General features: G+C 38.5%; 2 protein-coding genes across 2 annotated transcripts; both read right to left on the bottom strand.

The window, feature by feature from the left end:
- Positions 1-103: 103 nt before the first annotated feature.
- Positions 104-10,149, bottom strand: LOC127639986 (UV excision repair protein RAD23 homolog A-like). The gene is made up of 10 exons (XM_052122350.1): positions 9,950-10,149; positions 8,960-9,041; positions 8,700-8,779; positions 8,206-8,528; positions 8,045-8,091; positions 7,826-7,953; positions 7,544-7,658; positions 5,277-5,434; positions 4,552-4,698; positions 104-4,150 (listed from the first exon to the last, which is right to left on the bottom strand). The coding sequence occupies exons 1-10, from the start codon at positions 10,016-10,018 to the stop codon at positions 4,037-4,039; spliced, it is 1,263 nt and encodes a 420-aa protein (XP_051978310.1). The 5' UTR covers positions 10,019-10,149; the 3' UTR covers positions 104-4,036.
- A 3,002-nt stretch (positions 10,150-13,151) lies between these two features.
- Positions 13,152-17,638, bottom strand: LOC127639926 (calreticulin-like). The gene is made up of 9 exons (XM_052122266.1): positions 17,447-17,638; positions 16,806-16,907; positions 16,437-16,640; positions 15,883-15,977; positions 15,549-15,758; positions 14,837-14,950; positions 14,062-14,205; positions 13,776-13,868; positions 13,152-13,632 (listed from the first exon to the last, which is right to left on the bottom strand). Exons 1-9 carry the CDS (start codon positions 17,535-17,537, stop codon positions 13,423-13,425), a joined length of 1,263 nt encoding a protein of 420 aa, XP_051978226.1. The 5' UTR covers positions 17,538-17,638; the 3' UTR covers positions 13,152-13,422.
- Between the last annotated feature and the right edge of the window lie 1,472 nt (positions 17,639-19,110).

The following is a 19,110-nucleotide window of genomic DNA, read 5'->3' as shown; positions in this document are numbered from 1 at the left end:
TAGGATCTTGTTAATCACCCAATGTATGGAGTGGCCATTATTAATCAGATAATTGATCAAAACAACATTAGTCCTTTTATTGTGCTCTGGTTACCCTATTGTAAGATTAGTCAATTTTATAGTAACAGTTGTCTCTAAAATATAGATAAATCATTCAAACATCCTTACAATGTTGGGATGACATAATATTGCAGGACATGGTTTTGTTACTGTCGTCTGATATCTTTATTGTCAAAGGATTGTCACATTTACAATGGCAGCGAAATGTCTTGCCAAAAACAAGTGTCACCTTCCCGTGGGGTAATTGTAGCCCGGTCTCGCCCGCTTCTTACCACTATACTAACCTGATAGCACACGTACATCACCTAGACGTCTATTCGACGCGTGTGTGTTTACATCTGGAAGACGTATAGATGTATTATTTAGGTTGTTAGCTCATCTTCAATACTTCTATTGGACGTTTCCTTTCGGATGTCAATAAGACGTTTAGCAGATGTCTTTGAGACATTTATGAGGAGTGGTGGTGGTGCAGTGGTCTAAGCACATAACTGGTAATCAGAAGGTTGCTGGTTCGATCCTGACAGCCGCCACCACCATTGTGTACTTGAGCAAGACACTTAACTCCAGGTTGCTCCGGGGGGGATTGTCCCTGTAATAAGTGCACTGTAAGTCGCTTTGGATAAAAGCGTCTGCCAAATGCATAAATGTAAATGTTATGATTAAGAATGTTTGTAAATGTGATCTTTTTAAGATGTTATTTATAATTTGTTGCTTTCCACAAAGATCTAAAACAGACATCTCAGAGATGTATGTGTGCTATCTGGGTTGAGTATGAGATATTTACAGTGCAATGACACTATTACTGCACCCATGTGCTTAACTTTTCAGTGTCCTGAACTGGTATTACCATGTTTTCCCCCCTTACATATTGTACTATAGTAGTCTTTAAATCTGCAATCTTCCAATACATATACTGTACCTTTTGTAAGGGTTTACTGTGTTTTAGAACAATCCTGACAGTACAATTATGGATCCGACAACAGTATTTCTGATGTACTTTGGGAAACAAGCAATTGCTGAAGGAGCTTCCAGGTGGAGACTTCAATGAAGCTTTGTAAAAGCAATTTATTTCACACACCACTGAAACAATACATTCATAAACCAATCAGCTCTTTTCTGCTGATGCATTTAAGATCAAAACCTCCTATTTTGAATTTATTTCTTCACACATCAAATTCTACACAGATGCAAAAAATATACAAATCACTGAATTGAAAAGCAAAATTTTAACTGCATCTGGTAGTGTAAACAGGACGTTGTGTCTTGCCTGTAGCCAGAACACTTTGTATTACCTTCAAGAAATTACCTTCCAATGTGATGTTTGCAACTAGCTAAACCATTCATTTTGTCCATCTCCTGATTCTCATTTTGTTTGAAGTTTGGCACTGCCTTAAGTGTTAACCAAGACAACACTATTCTTCTCCTTCACTTGAATATGTTAAATATTTAAATCACATAAGTGAATGCATATATAATGAGGTTTTATAGACATACTGACACACTAAATCACATTGTGTTGCCTCACTAAATAAAACACCTACGATTGCTGCAGCATTTCGGGCTCCATTCAAAATCACTATTCATTCCCCTGATAGCACATGTATATCTCCGAGATGTCTGTTTAAGATCTTTTCATCTGGAGAGCATCACATTAACATCTATACACACAATAAACATCTGCTAAACATCTTAAAAAGATCAGATTTACAAATGTTCAAATTAGTAAATGTCTCTGCTGAACGTCTTATTGACATCCGAGAGTAAACATCTAATAGACGTATTGCAGATGAGCAAACAACCTAAACAATACGTCTTCCAGATGTAAACACACATCAAATAGATGTCTGGGTGATGTATGTGTGCTATCCGGGTCAGATACTACTGTATACTGAACTGGTTTTCACTCACTATGTTGTCTATGTGAGAACTTAAAAATAGATTTAAAAGAACATTTTCAATGACTAAGTAGTCAACTGGATTGTTACAAAACTAACATTACCAAAATCTAAGTCTAAAGTTTCCATAGGTTGATGTAATCTACAAGCTTTTAATTTTCCTTTTTTTTAAGTGGGTTTGTTTAAGATTACCAACATACCCATGCAGTGCAAAACATTTGGTTCATTTCTAACATTATTAATTTGAGAATGGCAGGTGGCTTACAAAGCAAAATCTGCTAGTTCAGCAGTATACACTGCAAAATAATTTTTCAACCGAAATGGCTCCAAATGGAAAGAAAATGGAAAATGCATGGCATATGGACCATTTTTCATTAGACACTAACAAAATAAAGCTGATGAATGATAGACATCCAGTCTGTTCGATGGGATTTGTACCTGTTGTGTTAATTGTTAAGTTAGCAAAACATTGAAAATACATCTTTCCAAACAGTTTCCAGTTCCCACTTCCCAGATAGCACACTAACATCTCCGAGATGTCTGTTTTAGATCTTTTCATCTGGAAAGCATCACAATCTGATTAACTTCTGCTGAACATCTTACAAAGATCAGATTTACAAACATTCTAAATCATAAACGTCTCAAAGACATCTGCTGAACATCTTAAAAAGATCTTTCGTTTTCTAAATCATAAACGTCTCAAAGACATCTGCTGAACATCTTAAAAAGATCTTTCTTTTTCTAAATCATAAACGTCTCAAAGACATCTGCTGAACATCTTAAAAATATATTTTTCTAAATCATAAACGTCTCAAAGACATCTGCAGAACATCTTAAAAAGATCAGATTTACAAACATTCTAAATCATAAACGTCTCAAAGACATCTGCTGAACATCTTAAAAAGATCTTTTTCTAAATCATAAACGTCTCAAAGACATCTGCTGAACATCTTAAAAAGATATTTTTCTAAATCATAAACGTCTCAAAGACATCTGCTGAACATCTTAAAAAGATCAGATTTACAAACATTCTAAATCATAAACGTCTCAAAGACATCTGCTGAACATCTTAAAAAGATCTTTTTCTAAATCATAAACGTCTCAAAGACATCTGCTGAACATCTTAAAAAGATCTGTCTTTTTCTAAATCATAAACATCTCAAAGACATCTGCTGAACATCTTAAAAAGATCTGTCTTTTTCTAAATCATAAACATCTCAAAGACATCTGCTGAACATCTTAAAAAGATCTTTCTTTTTCTAAATCATAAACGTCTCAAAGACATCTGCTGAACATCTTAAAAAGATCTGTCTTTTTCTAAATCATAAACATCTCAAAGACATCTGCTGAACATCTTATTGGTATCTGAGAGTAAATGTCTTATAGACGTATTGCAGATGAGCAAACAACCTCAAATATACGTCTTCCAGATGTAAACGTACACATCAAATCATCTGGATGATGTACGTGTGCTATCAGGGTTAATTAAAAACTCAGAAAACATAGGTTGTGAAAATTAGACATGACCTAAGATGACATATTGAATGTAGTGAAATGTTTTTAATTGAGTTGAGAGTACTACACTCGTATTAGTAGCTGTCAGTGTTATCAGATTGGCCAAAAATATTTAATAAAAGAATCTGTGATAACGGCGTTTGAATTCTGCCAAAATCTGCGGTGCTTTCTCATAATCGTGAACTGTCACATTTCTTTTGAAAAAAAATTATGATTCCGAGTAAAGGGTGAGAAATGATAGATAACCTTGAGTTTAGTTTTTGTCAGGGTTTTATCGGTGATAAATGAAAACTCGCTCAATGCACACAGCAGTGATAGCAGCAGAAACCAGACAGACAACAGACACCTCATTTTCAAGGATCATCTATATCTATCATCAAAAAAAGAAAAAAGAAGCTGTGCTCCGATTTAAACTTCACATCATGGCTTCGTTTTTAACTCCATGATAATCACCATGGAAGACCAGTCAACTTTCAACATTTTTTAACACACATTCACGCACAAACACGCAACATGCTTGCATCCTCTCCGTTGCCTCCAAGCATCATCGAGTCCCACGTTAACATTCACTCATCGTCAAAGTTCTGCTGAAGTAGGAAGTTCGCAGCAAGGTTTTCGTTTTTCTCGCAGGCAAAATACGCTTGGATGACGAGTCCCTCAGGAAATCCCAGGGCTTTTAACTGGAAAACAAAATGATTTAAAGGCAGACATGAGACGACCCAACACAGTTACAACAAAGTTACCATAATGTTAAAGACTCCATGAAATGATGCCGTTTTCTATCCTATGTTGAAGTATTGACCAATGACAGTGTTAAAGGGAGGGACATTCTCACTCAAGAGAGCATTTGATTGGACAAATAATTGTGTACGCCCTTGAGTCATCAATATTTCTGGACCGTTTTACTGGAAGACAAGCACTGACAATTATTTTGTCAAAGTTTAGTACACTTAGAATATAAATGACCTCAAAGTAAACAAGTCAAGCACTACAAAAGTTTGATTTTCAAAGCTAATTTCCTTTTGATTCAATGGAGTCTTCAAGCAAAAGTCTGATGCAAATGTTAGCCATGTTAGCATACCCTCTCAATTGCTTCCTTCTCCTGTGGCGTGACCTGGATGTAGTTCGTCTGTGGTGTGGCTTGGACCTCCGCAGCTCCGTCGCCAGCCTCGCCTCCACGTGGCTCGTTTAACATCTGCACAAACCGTTCTTGGTGTCGCGTAATTTGCTGCGAAGAAGCACAAATTCACATTTATCCACGCAATACATGTCTGAACGGAACAGGTCCTGTTCAAGATATGTTTAAGCGGACTTTGAAATCAAAATAAACCCTATTTACTGTGCTTCTAAGAAATGATCTTGGTCTACTTGTGCACAAATTGTCAGTACACGTTATTGCAAAGGAAGACAAATTTTAGTGGCAGTGGTGGCTCAGCGGATAAGGCTCTGGGTTACTGATCAAAAGGTCAGGGGTTCAAGCCCCAGAACTGCCAAGATACAACTGTTGGGCCCTTGAGCAAGGCCCTTGACCCCACCCCCTACAGGGGCGCTGTTTCATGGCTGACGAAAACAACTGCATTTCATTGGCTCTGTACCTTTACTCTGCACAATGACAATAAAGCTGAATCTTAATCTTAAACTACCTGGTATATAATGCCCACTTTTCACCAACCAATCAATTCCTTACGAATAAAGTTAAGTACCAACCTACATTTTCTTTCTTGTTGAACATATTCAATTGGAAATATGTGACATTACAGAAGTAAAATGGGTTGCCGTTTTATGTTGCCATTAAGCTCCACCCACCTGCAGCAGTTGAGGGTTGTCTCTGCCCAGTTGCTGCAGCAGTGCGGGCAGGAGCGCCGGGTTCTGCTGGATGATCTGTCGCATTTGCTGGAACTGCGGCTGGGTCCTGAGAAACTCCAGAGGGTTTCCTGATGCCTGCGCTGCTCCAGATTCTGCACCTGCTCACAGTATAGAAAGAGACATACAGGAGTCTGGTCCGAGACACCAGCAGAACAACATCAAGAATTTGTTTTACATATTCTCGATTTAAGCTGTTTTGTGAAACAGTTAACCTGCTAATTAATTGTCACTCCCCTTTTTGAGCATAGGCCAAAAAAAATGAAATACTTACATTTAAATGGTTATAATTCATGAATGCTTGGGAGTACAGACCTAAACTTGGACTCTTTTTAAAGAAGATATTTGGGAGTTTATTGTGGAACTGAAAGCAGTTAAAAAGTTATAGCAGTTAAAAGATTATTTCAATAAAAATACACTGCACTCAATTTTTGTTTCCTTTTATAAAATATATCCTTTAGAGTCACCCTAAAAAAGGCATAAAATCAAAGCCATATGGCTAATATAGTTGTATATTATATTATAGTACATTTTGAGTTGATACGTTTTGAAATGAGCTGTCTGTTACACTTTGTTTGGATGCAGTATCAAAAAATGGTCACAAGATGACAGCAAAACTCCATTGGTGGAGTGTCCACGCATGCTCGTCGATGAACGCATTGAATGTAGCTGACTCTGTCGTATTTTGACAAATATCCACCCTGCAATCGTATATTTCCATATTCCAAAACCCGAAGTGTGAAAAAGGTCTTTTCAAAAAGCTGTTTTGAAAACAAAGTTTATTTTTACGATTCCGTTTGGTGCCGCTAGGGTCACATAAATTACATACTTCATCTTTAAGCACCAGGAGGTATTGAAGGAGGTATTGCCCCAAGTGAAGGAGTTCAAGTACCTCTGGGTCTTGTTCATGAGTGAGTGGACAATGGAGCGGGAGGTTGGCCGGAGAATCGGGGCAGCGGGGGCGGTATTGCACTCGCTCTATCGCACCGTTGTCACGAAAAGAGAGCTGAGCCGGAAGGCAAAGCTCTTGATCTACCGGTCAATTTTCGTTCCTACCCTCACCTATGGTCATGAAGGCTGGGTCATGACCGAAAGAACTAGGTCGCGAGTACAAGCGGCCGAAATGGGCTTCCTCAGAATGGTGGCGGGCTTCTCCCTTAGAGATAGGGTGAGGAGCTCAGTCATCCGTGAGGAGCTCGGAGTAGAGCCGCTGCTCCTTTGCGTCGAAAGGAGTCAGTTGAGGTGGTTTGGGCATCTGGTAAGGATGCCCCCTGGCCGCCTCCCTAGGGAGGTGTTTCAGGCACGTCCAGTTGGGAGGAGGTCTCGGGAAAGACCCAGGACTAGGTGGCGAGATTACATCTCCACACTGGCCTGGGAACGCCTCGGGGTCTCCCAGTCAGAGCTGGTTAATGTGGCTCGGGATAGGGAAGTTTGGGGCCCCCTGCTGGAGCAGCTGCCCCCGCGACCCGACTTTGGATAAGCGGTTGAAGATGGATGGATATTTAAGCACCAAATTCTTTATGCTAATAGTAAATTTAATGGCTTAAAATGGTAATACCAGCAAAAAACGGTACCAAGATAATACCTTTTTTTTGTGGACATGTACCATAGTGATACCTTGTTTTTTTGTTTTACACGTACCATGGACATTATACCTTGTTTATGGACATCTACCATTGAAGTAACATGTGAGTACCATATTATATTAATATGGAAATCATTCACTACCTTCACAAGAACCATGGTATTTCCTTCTTATACACTCACTGTAATATAATATGTCCATAGTTCTTTTTTGTAAAGGCGATGAGGCCAAATTGGTTGACATTGATATGAAACCTTAACTTAAAGGGGTAGTTCACCCAAAAATGCCTGATCTGTTTTGTGTTTCACAGAAGGAAGTCATACAGTAGAACATGAGACATGAGGGTGAGCAAATAACCACAGAACTTTCATTTTTGGTTGAACTAGTCCTTTAACACTTACTTGTAGGCCTTATATACAGAATAGCCAATATTCCCAAACTCGGACTATACCAGTAAGAGGACCACTGGATGACCAGGAGAAAAAGTGGTCAAGACCTTGCCATGAACTGCGTTACCCAAATGACATTAGATCGGCAAGACTGTGCCAGCTGCATTTATAAAACCATGTGGTTTTTCAGTGCGAAACAGTCTATTTTAACCGAGAATGAACAAATGGAGTCTCACCGGCTGCAGAAGCAGGTGGCGCTTGTGGTCGCTGTCGTGCAGGGGGGCTGGGGTTCGAAACGGGGGCAGGCCGCACCACTTCCTGAGGAGGCTGCTCAGATTCCGCGGGAATACCCTTGAGGAAAAGACAATGCCAGCTCATTTAAAATCTGACAAAGAATTATGCTGGTATTTTACATGAAACAATGATAATTAGAACATTAAATAATGATAATTGTGTTTTATTCCTTTTAAAATCTTGATTGCAATTTTATTTAGGAAGGAATCATTAGAAACACTCACCATAAGCAGATATTCCACTGCCCTGTCCGGATTGTTGTAGCTTGCTCGCAGGGCGGCGATCACCTGTTCTCGCTCGTAACCCATCAACATGATTTCCGTCACTAAATTCTCATACGCTTGACCTGTAACTAATGGATGTAAGGCAATAAATAAAATGTAATGTCATGTACAGTTCTTCACTCCTCTACCTGGTTTGAATGGAAAAACTCCCAAACATACCTAATATTGATGCGGCTTCTTCTAAAAGACCCAATTCATCCACAATGCTACAAAAATACAGAACACAAATTCAGGAAAACGGATAACAGTGTTTTGAGCATTTCAGTCATTAATATATATATATATAAAAATCTGATTTTCCTGATTGGGTGTGGCTGTACCAAGTATCGAAATGGACGCTGGGTAGCTCCTGCTGGGCTGCCTGGTCCCCCTCCTCTGAATCTGGCACTGGAGTCACACTAATGGACTCTGCTCCAATTTCCGAGACTGCAGGGGGCGCTGTAACAGGTGCCGAGGGTGGCTCGACTGATGCTGCTGGCTCCACAGGGGTGGAAACAGGGGTAGATATAGGCACTGCGGAGGCTGACGGTGGCTCTGCGGGAGCTGAGGGTGTATGGACAGGGGTATCGGGGAGGGCATCACTAACTAGAGCTGGAGCTGCTGATGGGGGGGCAGGGGCTGGTATGGGGTCAGCAGTTTTAGGCTGTAGAAAGAGTAATAAAACTGCACAGAGAACTATAGAAATTGCACATTTGAACTTTTATTTAAAAAAACTGTAGATTTGAACATGCACATAAAGCTGAAAATGTAGTTCAAATGCAATGGCCTGACATGGATGGAAATGACAAAGAAGTGAGAAATAAAACCACCTTACCTTTGTAGCCATCACCACAACAAAGTTCTTCTCATCTATTTTGTATTCTTTTAGAGGTATATCATCATTCAAGATTTTGCCTATATTTTATGGAGGAAAATTGTAAAATTTCAAAAATTAAGAAAGTATTATAACAAGAGATTTTCTAAATGGCCGACCAAGCACCCAGAAGCTTCTATTTATATTTAGCCCCCAAACAAACATATTCACGGCTACTCGCATATTAAAGAACTGCGACAAATATAGCGCACCACACAAACCTGCATAGATAAGTTTTTGACCGACAGCTGGGAAAGCATCTTTTCCCTTCACCTCCTCGATCTTCTCTTTAAGAGCCTTAACCTGCAAATACAAAATACAAGAACATGATATGCATGTATACAGCACATATGCAGTATTACAAAATTGTAACGGTAATGGAAGCATCAATTACAACAGGTTGAGTATTATAAATAAATGATAAATTCATAAAAAAATATGTTTTGCACTTCATGCCATCATTTTCCAGTAAAAGTCTGTTGATTAAATACATTGCTGCCTTTGTATAATGTGTATGTTGAATGTATAATTCCCAGTTATTATTGCAAGCTAAAGACAAATTACTAGTGGGGAAATTCCCCCCTTAGCCCACCCTTAGACCCCCCCATGTGTGGGACAGAGGCATGAGTACACTGCTCGCCCTGGACAATTTTCCCTCTGGTGAAAAAACATTTACATTTCAATTCAATAATTACAAAAAATAACAATCTAAAATCATAATGTTCATTAGCTGATTAATTCAAAAACTTAATTGTGCTCAGATGATTTCTGCACCTAAACAGTCTGAAAGCACTAGTCATGGAAAAGTAACCCATGTTTACAGACACTGGCCATTTAAAGGACTATTAATCGCACTAATCGCATTGACTACCATATAAACACACATGCATGACTATAGATTAAGTCCAAATAATCATACTTTATTTTTGACATGTTACAAATACTACATATCAGTAATGAACAGTCATTCTTAGAGTACAACAAACACAAGACTCAAAAAACCGCGTTAAGTGAACAACATCAGTCGCTACTTTCGAATTAATCGCCGATAGAATCTGCAGCGCTGTGACGTCACCCTGGTACAAACATGTAACATTCTACAATCCTAATGGAACGTCACAATAACCGTCCGCATTCCACAGGGGGAGGCCGCGGCGTTTCCCAGAGCGTCATGCCCGCACACCGGCGTGTTTACACGGGCACACACTCACCGTTAACTCCTCATCTATCTGCACTTTAAACGTCTGCTGCTGGAGGGTCTTCAGCGTGATCGTCAGCATTGTGTTCGAGCGTGAGAGCCCTTGAAATACAGCCTGGAAAGTGTTCTCTGTGAGAGTATATGGAGATGTGACTCAGCGATCTTCAGGAGAGATGGTGCTGGAGTTCATATGGGAAGACGCCATCTACTTGCTGAATGGGACAAGACACACTGAGACATGGACATGGACATGTGGACATACAGTAGTTGAATTAGAAGTAGAAAGAATTGTGTGCACTGAGGTCACAGTGAATGTCGTCTCATTAGATAATAAAATATCAACCGAAGTGGCATTTATTAAAAAATAAAAACATTTAAAAAAAGATAGCACACTTTTCAACATTTTCAAAACTAAACTAAGTTGCTTTAGTTTTAAGCATCCCAGATAGCACACATACATACATATCTGAGATCTCTGTTTTAGATCTTTTTATCTGGAAAGCTTCCTCTTCCTCATTATCATCCTTCTTGCTCTTTTCTTCCTCATCTGTCTTTTTCCTTTCCTCCTCTTCCTGTTGGTCCTTCGCAATCTAATTACCATCTGCTGAACATCTTACAAAGATCAGATTTACAAACATTATAAATCATAAACGTCTCAAAGACATCTGCTGAACATCTTACAAAGATCAGATTCACAAACATTCTAAATCATAAACATCTCAAAGACATCTGCTGAACATCTTACAAAGATCTGATTTACAAACATTCTAAATCATAAACATCTCAAAGACATCTGCTGAACATCTTACAAAGATCAGATTTACAAACATTCTAAATCATAAACGTCTCAAAGACATCTGCCGAACATCTTACAAAGATCAGATTTACAAACATTCTTAATCATAAACGTCTCAAAGACATCTGCTGAACATCTTACAAAGATCAGATTTACAAACATTCTAAATCATAAACGTCTCAAAGACATCTGCTGAACATCTTACAAAGATCAGATTTACAAACATTCTTAATCGTAAACGTCTCAAAGACATCTGCTGAACATCTTACAAAGATCAGATTTACAAACATTCTTAATCATAAACGTCTCAAAGACATCTGCTGAACATCTTACAAAGATCAGATTTACAAACATTCTAAATCATAAACATCTCAAAGACATCTGCTGAACATCTTACAAAGATCAGATTTACAAACATTCTTAATCGTAAACGTCTCAAAGACATCTGCTGAACATCTTACAAAGATCAGATTTACAAACATTCTTAATCATAAACGTCTCAAAGACATCTGCTGAACATCTTATTGACATCTGAGAGGAAACGTCTTGCAGATGAGCAAACAACCTAAAAATACATCTTCCAGATGTCAACACACACATCAAATAGATGTCTGGGTGATGTACGTGTGCTTTCAGGGTTGTAAATCTCAAGATGTTCAGCAGATGTCTTTGAGACGTTTATGATTTTGAATGTTTGTAAATCTGATCTTTGTAAGATGTTCAGCAGATGTCTCAGACGTTTATGATTAAGAATGTTTGTAAATCTGATCTTTGTAAGATGTTCAGCAGATGTCTTTGAGACGTTTATGATTTAGAATGTTTGTAAATCTGATCTTTGTAAGATGTTCAGCAGATGTCTTTGAGACGTTTATGATTTAGAATGTTTGTAAATCTGATCTTTGTAAGATGTTCAGCAGATGTCTCAGACGTTTATGATTAAGAATGTTTGTAAATCTGATCTTTGTAAGATGTTCAGCAGATGTCTCAGACGTTTATGATTAAGAATGTTTGTAAATCTGATCTTTGTAAGATGTTCAGCAGATGTCTCAGACGTTTATGATTTAGAATGTTTGTAAATCTGATCTTTGTAAGATGTTCAGCAGATGTTTTTGAGACGTTTATGATTTAGAATGTTTGTAAATCTGATCTTTGTAAGATGTTCAGCGGATGTCTTTGAGACGTTTATGATTTAGAATGTTTGTAAATCTGATCTTTGTAAGATGTTCAGCAGATATCTTTGAGATGTTTATGATTTATAATGTTTGTAAATCTGATCTTTGTAAGATGTTCAGCGGATGTCTTTGAGACGTTCATGATTTAGAATGTTTGTAAATCTGATCTTTGTAAGATGTTCAGCAGATGTCTTTGAGACGTTTATGATTTAGAATGTTTGTAAATCTGATCTTTGTAAGATGTTCAGCAGATGTCTTTGAGACGTTTATGATTTAGAATGTTTGTAAATCTGATCTTTGTAAGATGTTCAGCAGATGTCTCAGACATTTATGATTTAGAATGTTTCCCAGATAGCACACGTACATCTCTGAGATGTCTGTTTTAGATCTTTTCATCTGGAAAGCATCACAATCTAATAAATATCTGCTGAACATCTTACAAAGATCAGATTTACAAACATTATTAATCATAAACGTCTCAAAGACATCTGCTGAACATCTTACAAAGATCAGATTCACAAACATTCTAAATCATAAACGTCTCAAAGACATCTGCTGAACATCTTACAAAGATCAGATTTACAAACATTATAAATCATAAACGTCTCAAAGACATCTGCTGAACATCTTACAAAGATCAGATTTACAAACATTATAAATCATAAACGTCTGAGACATCTGCTGAACATCTTACAAAGATCAGATTCACAAACATTCTTAATCATAAACATCTCAAAGACATCTGCTGAACATCTTATTGACATCCGAGAGGAAACGTCATAGACGTATTGCAGGTGAGCAAACAACCTAAAAAAAATATGTCTTCCAGATGTAAACACACACATTAGATGTCTGGGCGATGTGTGCTATCAGGAATTTTGACGTTTTTCTCAGTAGGTGACTAACTTTGATATCAGGTTTAATCAAAGCTTCATAATTATATATATTATTTTTTTTGTAAACTAGCAAGCACTTTAAAATGGGGTTATTCCAAATACAATACCGCTACCATTCAATACGAGTGATATTTACATTTCAAATTGGTTATACACTGCATGATCTGTTGTTTAACCACTCCAATTTGACAGTAACATGTCATTTTGCCATTTAATTTTGATGACAGCTTATATTTAGGGGTTTAAAAAAACAAAAAAAAAAACAAGATGATAATTAAATATCCATATCCTCAGATGGAAAATGAGCCAGACAACTTTTTAAAAATAAATCATTTATTTAAAAAAGTGCAAATCCAACAAATGATACATCAGAAATTCCCCCCTAGAGCGACTTGAGATGAAACAGATAACCCAAACATTTATTAGTCTAAAGTTTTTCAGGTCACATTCAGAATGTGTTGAGGAGCTTGTAGCAGCAAAAAAAAAAAAAAACACGAATCTCAAAAGGGCGACACTCTATGATGTGACATGTGACTGGAAAGGGGGTGGGGCCAAAATTAACACCACATAAAGAAACGAGAAACAACAAATCTGCACGGAGATATCAGCTCAATTGTTCTCTTCACAACTCGTCTTTAGTGGGTATATCTTCCTCTCCCTCCTCTTCCTCCTCTTCAGAGGGCTCATCTGTGTGCTCCTCCTCATCCTCCTCTGGCTCGTCTTCCTCTTCCTCGTCCTCTTCCTCATTATCATCCTTCTTGCTCTTTTCCTCCTCATCCGTCTTTTTCCTTTCCTCCTCTTCCTGTTGGTCCTTCATTTTCTTTTCTGGCCCCTAAAATGTTTTTAAATAAATCAAAATCATTTTTGTGTTAATCGACATTATGCCACAAATGTTGTTGATTGACCTTCACTTGTATTGAACCCGGAATTTTCGGAGAATGGTCAATTATTCAGTAGCAAAGATATGCCGTTTACCTTTGTTGCTCCCCAAGTTTCAGTACCAAAATTCTCTGCCTCCTGAACGTCATCAGAGATCAGGAAGTTATCGAAAATAGTACCAGATTTGACCTGCAAGGAGACAGCCGTGTTAGTATAGTCCATGAAAAGTAATAAAATAAAAGTTTAATATATACTGTAAAACCGAAACTATCAGTCAGAACCCATTTGGCCTAATTTATATGTTCCTCATGATCTTCAAAATGGTTTAATCTAAATGGTTTATGCTTAAATTCTTAAAACTTTTTGTTGTAGTTTAACATACCTGCCACAGATCCAGTCCCAGAATGCCAATGCTGTCAAATTTATAAATGGAGTTGTCTGATGTGTATTCAGGGTTGTCAATCTCGGGATGAACCCACGTTCCTTTGTAGTTTGGATTGTCAATTTGTTTTGGTTTCCACTCGCCCTGCGAACACATGGGAATTGGAATTATTCAGGCTATTAACCATTTCAGGAAACTGGACACTTCTATCCAAGATAACTTAAGCAGACCAATAACAGGCAAAGTTCGTATGAATGATGAACCTGTTTGTTTATTTATTTATATTTATCCCCATTTCTCCCAATTTGGAATGCCCAATTTCCATTACTTAGTAAGTCCTCATGGTGGCGCGGTTACTCGCCTCAATCCAGGTGGTGGAGGACGAGTCTCAGTTGCCTCTGCTTCAGAGACAGTCAATCTGTGCATCTGAACATGTGACTCGTTGTGCATGACACCGCGGAGACTCACAGCATGTGGAGGCTCATGCTACTCTCCATGATCCACACACAACTCACCACACGCCCCATTGAGAGCGAGAACCACTAATCATGACCATGAGGAGGTTACCCCATGTGACTCTACTCTCTCTAGCAATCGGGCCAATTTGGTTGCTTAGGAGACCCGGCTGGAGTCACTCAGCACACCCTGGATTTGAATGCACGACTCAATACCCGCTGAGCTACCCAGGCCCCCTGAATGATGAACCTTAAAATGTCTGTTAGATCTTCAGACATTGAGCCACCAATGCCCCTAGATGTGGTCGCTTGTTTTGTACCTTGTACTCTGGGTTTGGAATCATTGCAGGTTCCCATTCGCCATCCATGTCTTCATCCCAGTCATCTGGTTTCTTAGCATCAGGGTCGGGAATATTTTCGGGTTTATCCCAGTCCTGAGGATCGAGGTAATAAAATTAACACAAAGTTGTGTTTCTTTCACTCCACAAAGACTTATACGAATTTAAGCTGCATTTATAACTGCAATGCTATTCACATTTAAATTACAATCAAGTGGTTATTGTTAATGGTCACTTTTAACGATTTTATGCTGGTTACAAGACGCACTAAATACTTTTATCAAACCTTAAAGCATAATAAATTTACGTTGGCGTGAAAGCCTAGAAACATACTCTATATGCAAGTATGCAAACACAGTCATGAATGTTTGACTAAAGCATTGCAAATGCATAGAACCACTGTATGCATTCTTGCATTAATAAATGAATAAATTAATTCTGTTCTGCAACATTTAAAAATGCAACGAGTGTTTGGAATTGAGCTAGAAGCGTTTGCATTCATGTACATGCGTAGACTACATTTAGGACCTTAAGGCTAGGATTCAAGCACCCTAGCCTTTCAAAGTAATGTCTTGTGAAGTAGCAACACACAAACCCTTAGAATACTTTGGTTTTCAGACAGAAGGCGTATTGAGACGTTAAAGTGTTGCGACGTCGCTACACTTGATCACATCATTGAAATCGTAATGCTTGCCTCTGCTTTTGTGTCTTCAGGGTCGTCGATTTTAGCGCGATCATCCCAGTCGTCTGGCTTCTTGGCTTCAGGATCCTTGATCTTTTTAGGTGGCAGGAAGTCCCAGTCTTCCTCCAGGGAGCCCGACTCCACTTTCTCGTTGTCGATTTTGACTTCGTACGTCTGATCGGGCCGCAGGATCAGTGTGTACAGGTGTGTGAGCTCGTCATCCTGATGAATGAAAGCAGAGCAAATAAATGTTAACGGCTACGATGTAATCTTGAGGCATTTTACTAGATTGCTTTTTATGCAACAAGTCAACAGTAGCGTGATTTGCATTGAATGGAAAACCTACTTTGCATTTGATGTCTTTCTTGATTAGGTGGTTTTGGCCTTTGTAATTGAAGATAACGTGAACTTTCTTGGTGCTGTAGCCACATATGTCGGGACCTACGATAGAGTCGGGAAGGCGAAAATGACATTAGTCAACATAAGTTAAAATGGACCCAATTTACTTTCCAAACACACGTTCTTTTTCTTATTATAAACAACTCATCGGTGCATGTTTGTCTTCGTAATCTTACATCAAAATGTCTTAATTTACAATCCAATCAATTCCAAAAGGATCAAGTTTTGCCACCATTTTTTTTCCACTCGAAAATGCCACAATATGGAAGGCGGCGGCCAGAGTTTGAGTTAAGTGTCTCAAGCTTGTGCTTAATTACGTAACTGAATAACAATGCACGTGGTTGGAATCTTTTATTGGCGTGAACATTTTAACACTAGTCCATTTTTTTGATTATTACTTCTACAAGTGTAAAACCTGAAAACAAATAATTGGTGCACCTTTAAAGCCCCATATATAGCCTAACCAAACAAACTTAGTGCCGTTGTGTCAACAAGACTTACCGAACATGACGTAGTATTGTGATTCGCCATGCATTTCGGTCTGATCCAAGTCAGCGGGGAAGATCTTCACGTACCCACCGCCGCAGTCTATTTTCTGTTCGTGTTTCACCGTGAACTGGACCACTAGAGTTTTACCCTCATTACTGAACGAATCGAAGCGGCTGGACAGGGCATAAAACCGGGCATCCTGACTTGTTTGCAGGCCTAAAGTGGGGAAAAAAGCCAATGTTTTGAGTCATATCACATTATCTTACTTCATAAAGCATAAAGTGTCTTGAATCACTTTGCATTTTTTCTTCTGTTAAGTCATTTGCATAAACAACCAAGTTTCAAGGAGAGTATATATTGAAAGAGGGCGTGACCTCTCACCTTTATCAAGCTCAGCATCACCGAAGAATTTCCCTGAGGTCAGTTTCCACGTGCCGTAGTCAGATTTGTGTTTGGACTCAACCCATCGACTTTTCCAACCATCTGTAGAGACAAAATTAAATGAATGTTAGTTAAGATTTAAATGGGCAAGGGCACAAATGGTTCAGGGTAATCTATCCTAAATACAACATGCTTTAAATTAAACTAATTAAGTTGCTGATGAATGAAAACAATAGTTTTACAGCCTAAATACAGAACTGAAAGCAAAACTCTGGGACTTCCTTGACATCTCATTTGCCATAATGCAAGTGTAAGACCACCAACTACTATTATGAAGAAAACTTTTGCACAAATCTTGAGCATATGCATACTTGGCATGACATATAAGATGTAAATATATAAAATAAAATACAACACTACACAGTAAAAGGAAGCATAACTTTGTAAAACGGTTTTAATGACAAAAAATGCATAGTTGTAAACGTGCCAAACGTCCTAAACAAAAAAAAGGAGAGTTACAGACATACACAATTGTTAACTAAATGATTAAATCATCGTTACAAACTCTCTGATCTCGGTTTAAATAGTTACAATGTAACACTGTAAGTGATGTCACGGATGATCAAAGAAACGTAATTTACCTCCATCCAGAAATTGCTCTTTAAAGTACACGGCGGCGTCCACAGCAAAAGCTACTACAGAAATAACGCACACCGCCACAGCAATCCGCATCTTTACTCTTTTTGTGGATCTTTATTATATGAAGGATCCTCTTATAATAATGAATGCGGCTCGTGACGGTCAGTGAAATATGGCTCGTGTTCCTGCACAGATGGCTGAGCCTCATTGGACGTGCGCTCAGCCAATCAGAGGGGACCACGAGTTAGGAGTCAGCGCTGAGGGCGGGGCCTCGACAGACCATGTGGTTTACACGGAAATGGTTCCAGGAAATATGTGTAGAACTAAAAACAAGTTTAGTGAGATTCTTTTCGTCATAGTAGCTTGAACAGTTTAAATAAATATGATTTAGCATATGAGGTGTGAAATGAAATTAAGATGTGATCAGTTTTATTTAATAATAATAATAATTATTATTATTATTATACATTAGATCTGCAGGGTACCGGAGAAATTCGCAAAGATTTGTCTATGTATCTCCACTAGGGGGATCTCCATTACTTACAGAAGAGTTTTATGGAAGAAATCGATTGTTTTGAGTGCATAAATATACACTGGCGGCCAAAAGTTTGGAATAATGTACACATTTTGCTCTTATGGAAAGAAATTGGTACTTTTATTCACCAAAGTGGCATTCAACTGATCAACAATGTATAGTCAGGACATTAATAATGTGAAAATATTACTATTACAATTTGAAAGAATTGTTCAGAACTTCTTAAACTACTTCAAAGAGTTCTCATCAAAAAATCCACCATTGCAACAATGACAGCTTTGCAGATCCTTGTTATTCTAGTGGTCAGTTTGTCCAGATACTCTGGTGACCTTTCACCCCACACTTCCTGTAGCACTTGCCATAGATGTGACTGTCTTGTCGGGCACTTCTCACACACCTTACAGTCTAACTGATCCCACAAAAGCTCAATGGGGTTAAGATCCGTAACACTCTTTTCCAATTATCTGTTGTCCAATGTCTGTTTCTTTGCTAGAGACTCTGATGTACTTATCATCTTGTTTAGTTGTACATCTGGCCTTCCACATCTCTTTCTGTCCTTGTTAGAGCCAGTTGTCCTTTTAAGGACAATAAGCAAACTTTAAGCTATTAAGTTTAATATTATTCGTTTTTCCCATGGGTGATATAGGTGTTGGATTACTTTTTTGCTTCAATAAAAAATGTAAATGTTTGAAAAGTGTGTTTTGTGTTGACTCAGGTTGCCTTTGTGTTACATCTCGTTTGAAGATCTAAAACAATTTAGTATGAAAAATACACAAAGACAGAAGAAATCAGGATGGTGGCAAATACTTGTCCACCTTTTCATCCCTGAACATTGACTGTGTTATCGAGGACACATCGTCATGGAGACCTCACTGCTGGACGAAGTAGTCAAAACACTTGCCGGCATCCAGCAGAACCAGCACCAAGCCCTCGATGAGCTGCGGCCAATCCCAAGTGGAGGACCGAAAGGCATTCCGGAGTGTGATCAGACAAGAGGGGGTTGCTGCCACAGCCCCAGAGCCCACATTGACCATCCAATCGGCAACCCTAGTCAAAATGGGGCTGACCGGCGATCCCGAAGCCTACCTCGTCCTCTTCAAGAGGACCAGCTGCCCCATGGTATGGCCGAGT

Source organism: Xyrauchen texanus, chromosome 48 (genome assembly GCF_025860055.1).
Source record: "Xyrauchen texanus isolate HMW12.3.18 chromosome 48, RBS_HiC_50CHRs, whole genome shotgun sequence".
NCBI classification, from domain to species: Eukaryota; Metazoa; Chordata; class Actinopteri; order Cypriniformes; family Catostomidae; genus Xyrauchen; species Xyrauchen texanus.
The sequence above is the reverse complement of the archived record's forward strand: the minus strand, read 5'-3'. Positions and strand labels throughout refer to the sequence as shown.

Excerpts from the sequence above, each read along its gene's own strand:
- LOC127639926 (XM_052122266.1), bottom strand. The coding sequence starts at position 17,537 with ATGCGGATTGCTGTGGCGGTGTGCGTTATTTCTGTAGTAGCTTTTGCT. Across the intron at positions 15,759-15,882 it reads AGAAAGACATCAAATGCAAA|GATGACGAGCTCACACACCT; the intron begins GTAGGTTTTCCA and ends TTCATTCATCAG. Across the intron at positions 13,633-13,775 it reads AAACTTGGGGAGCAACAAAG|GGGCCAGAAAAGAAAATGAA; the intron begins GTAAACGGCATA and ends AAAACATTTTAG.
- LOC127639986 (XM_052122350.1), bottom strand. The coding sequence starts at position 10,018 with ATGCTGACGATCACGCTGAAGACCCTCCAGCAGCAGACGTTTAAAGTG. Across the intron at positions 7,659-7,825 it reads CAGTGGAATATCTGCTTATG|GGTATTCCCGCGGAATCTGA; the intron begins GTGAGTGTTTCT and ends CTTTTCCTCAAG. Across the intron at positions 5,435-7,543 it reads GCCACCTGCTTCTGCAGCCG|GTGCAGAATCTGGAGCAGCG; the intron begins GTGAGACTCCAT and ends TACTGTGAGCAG.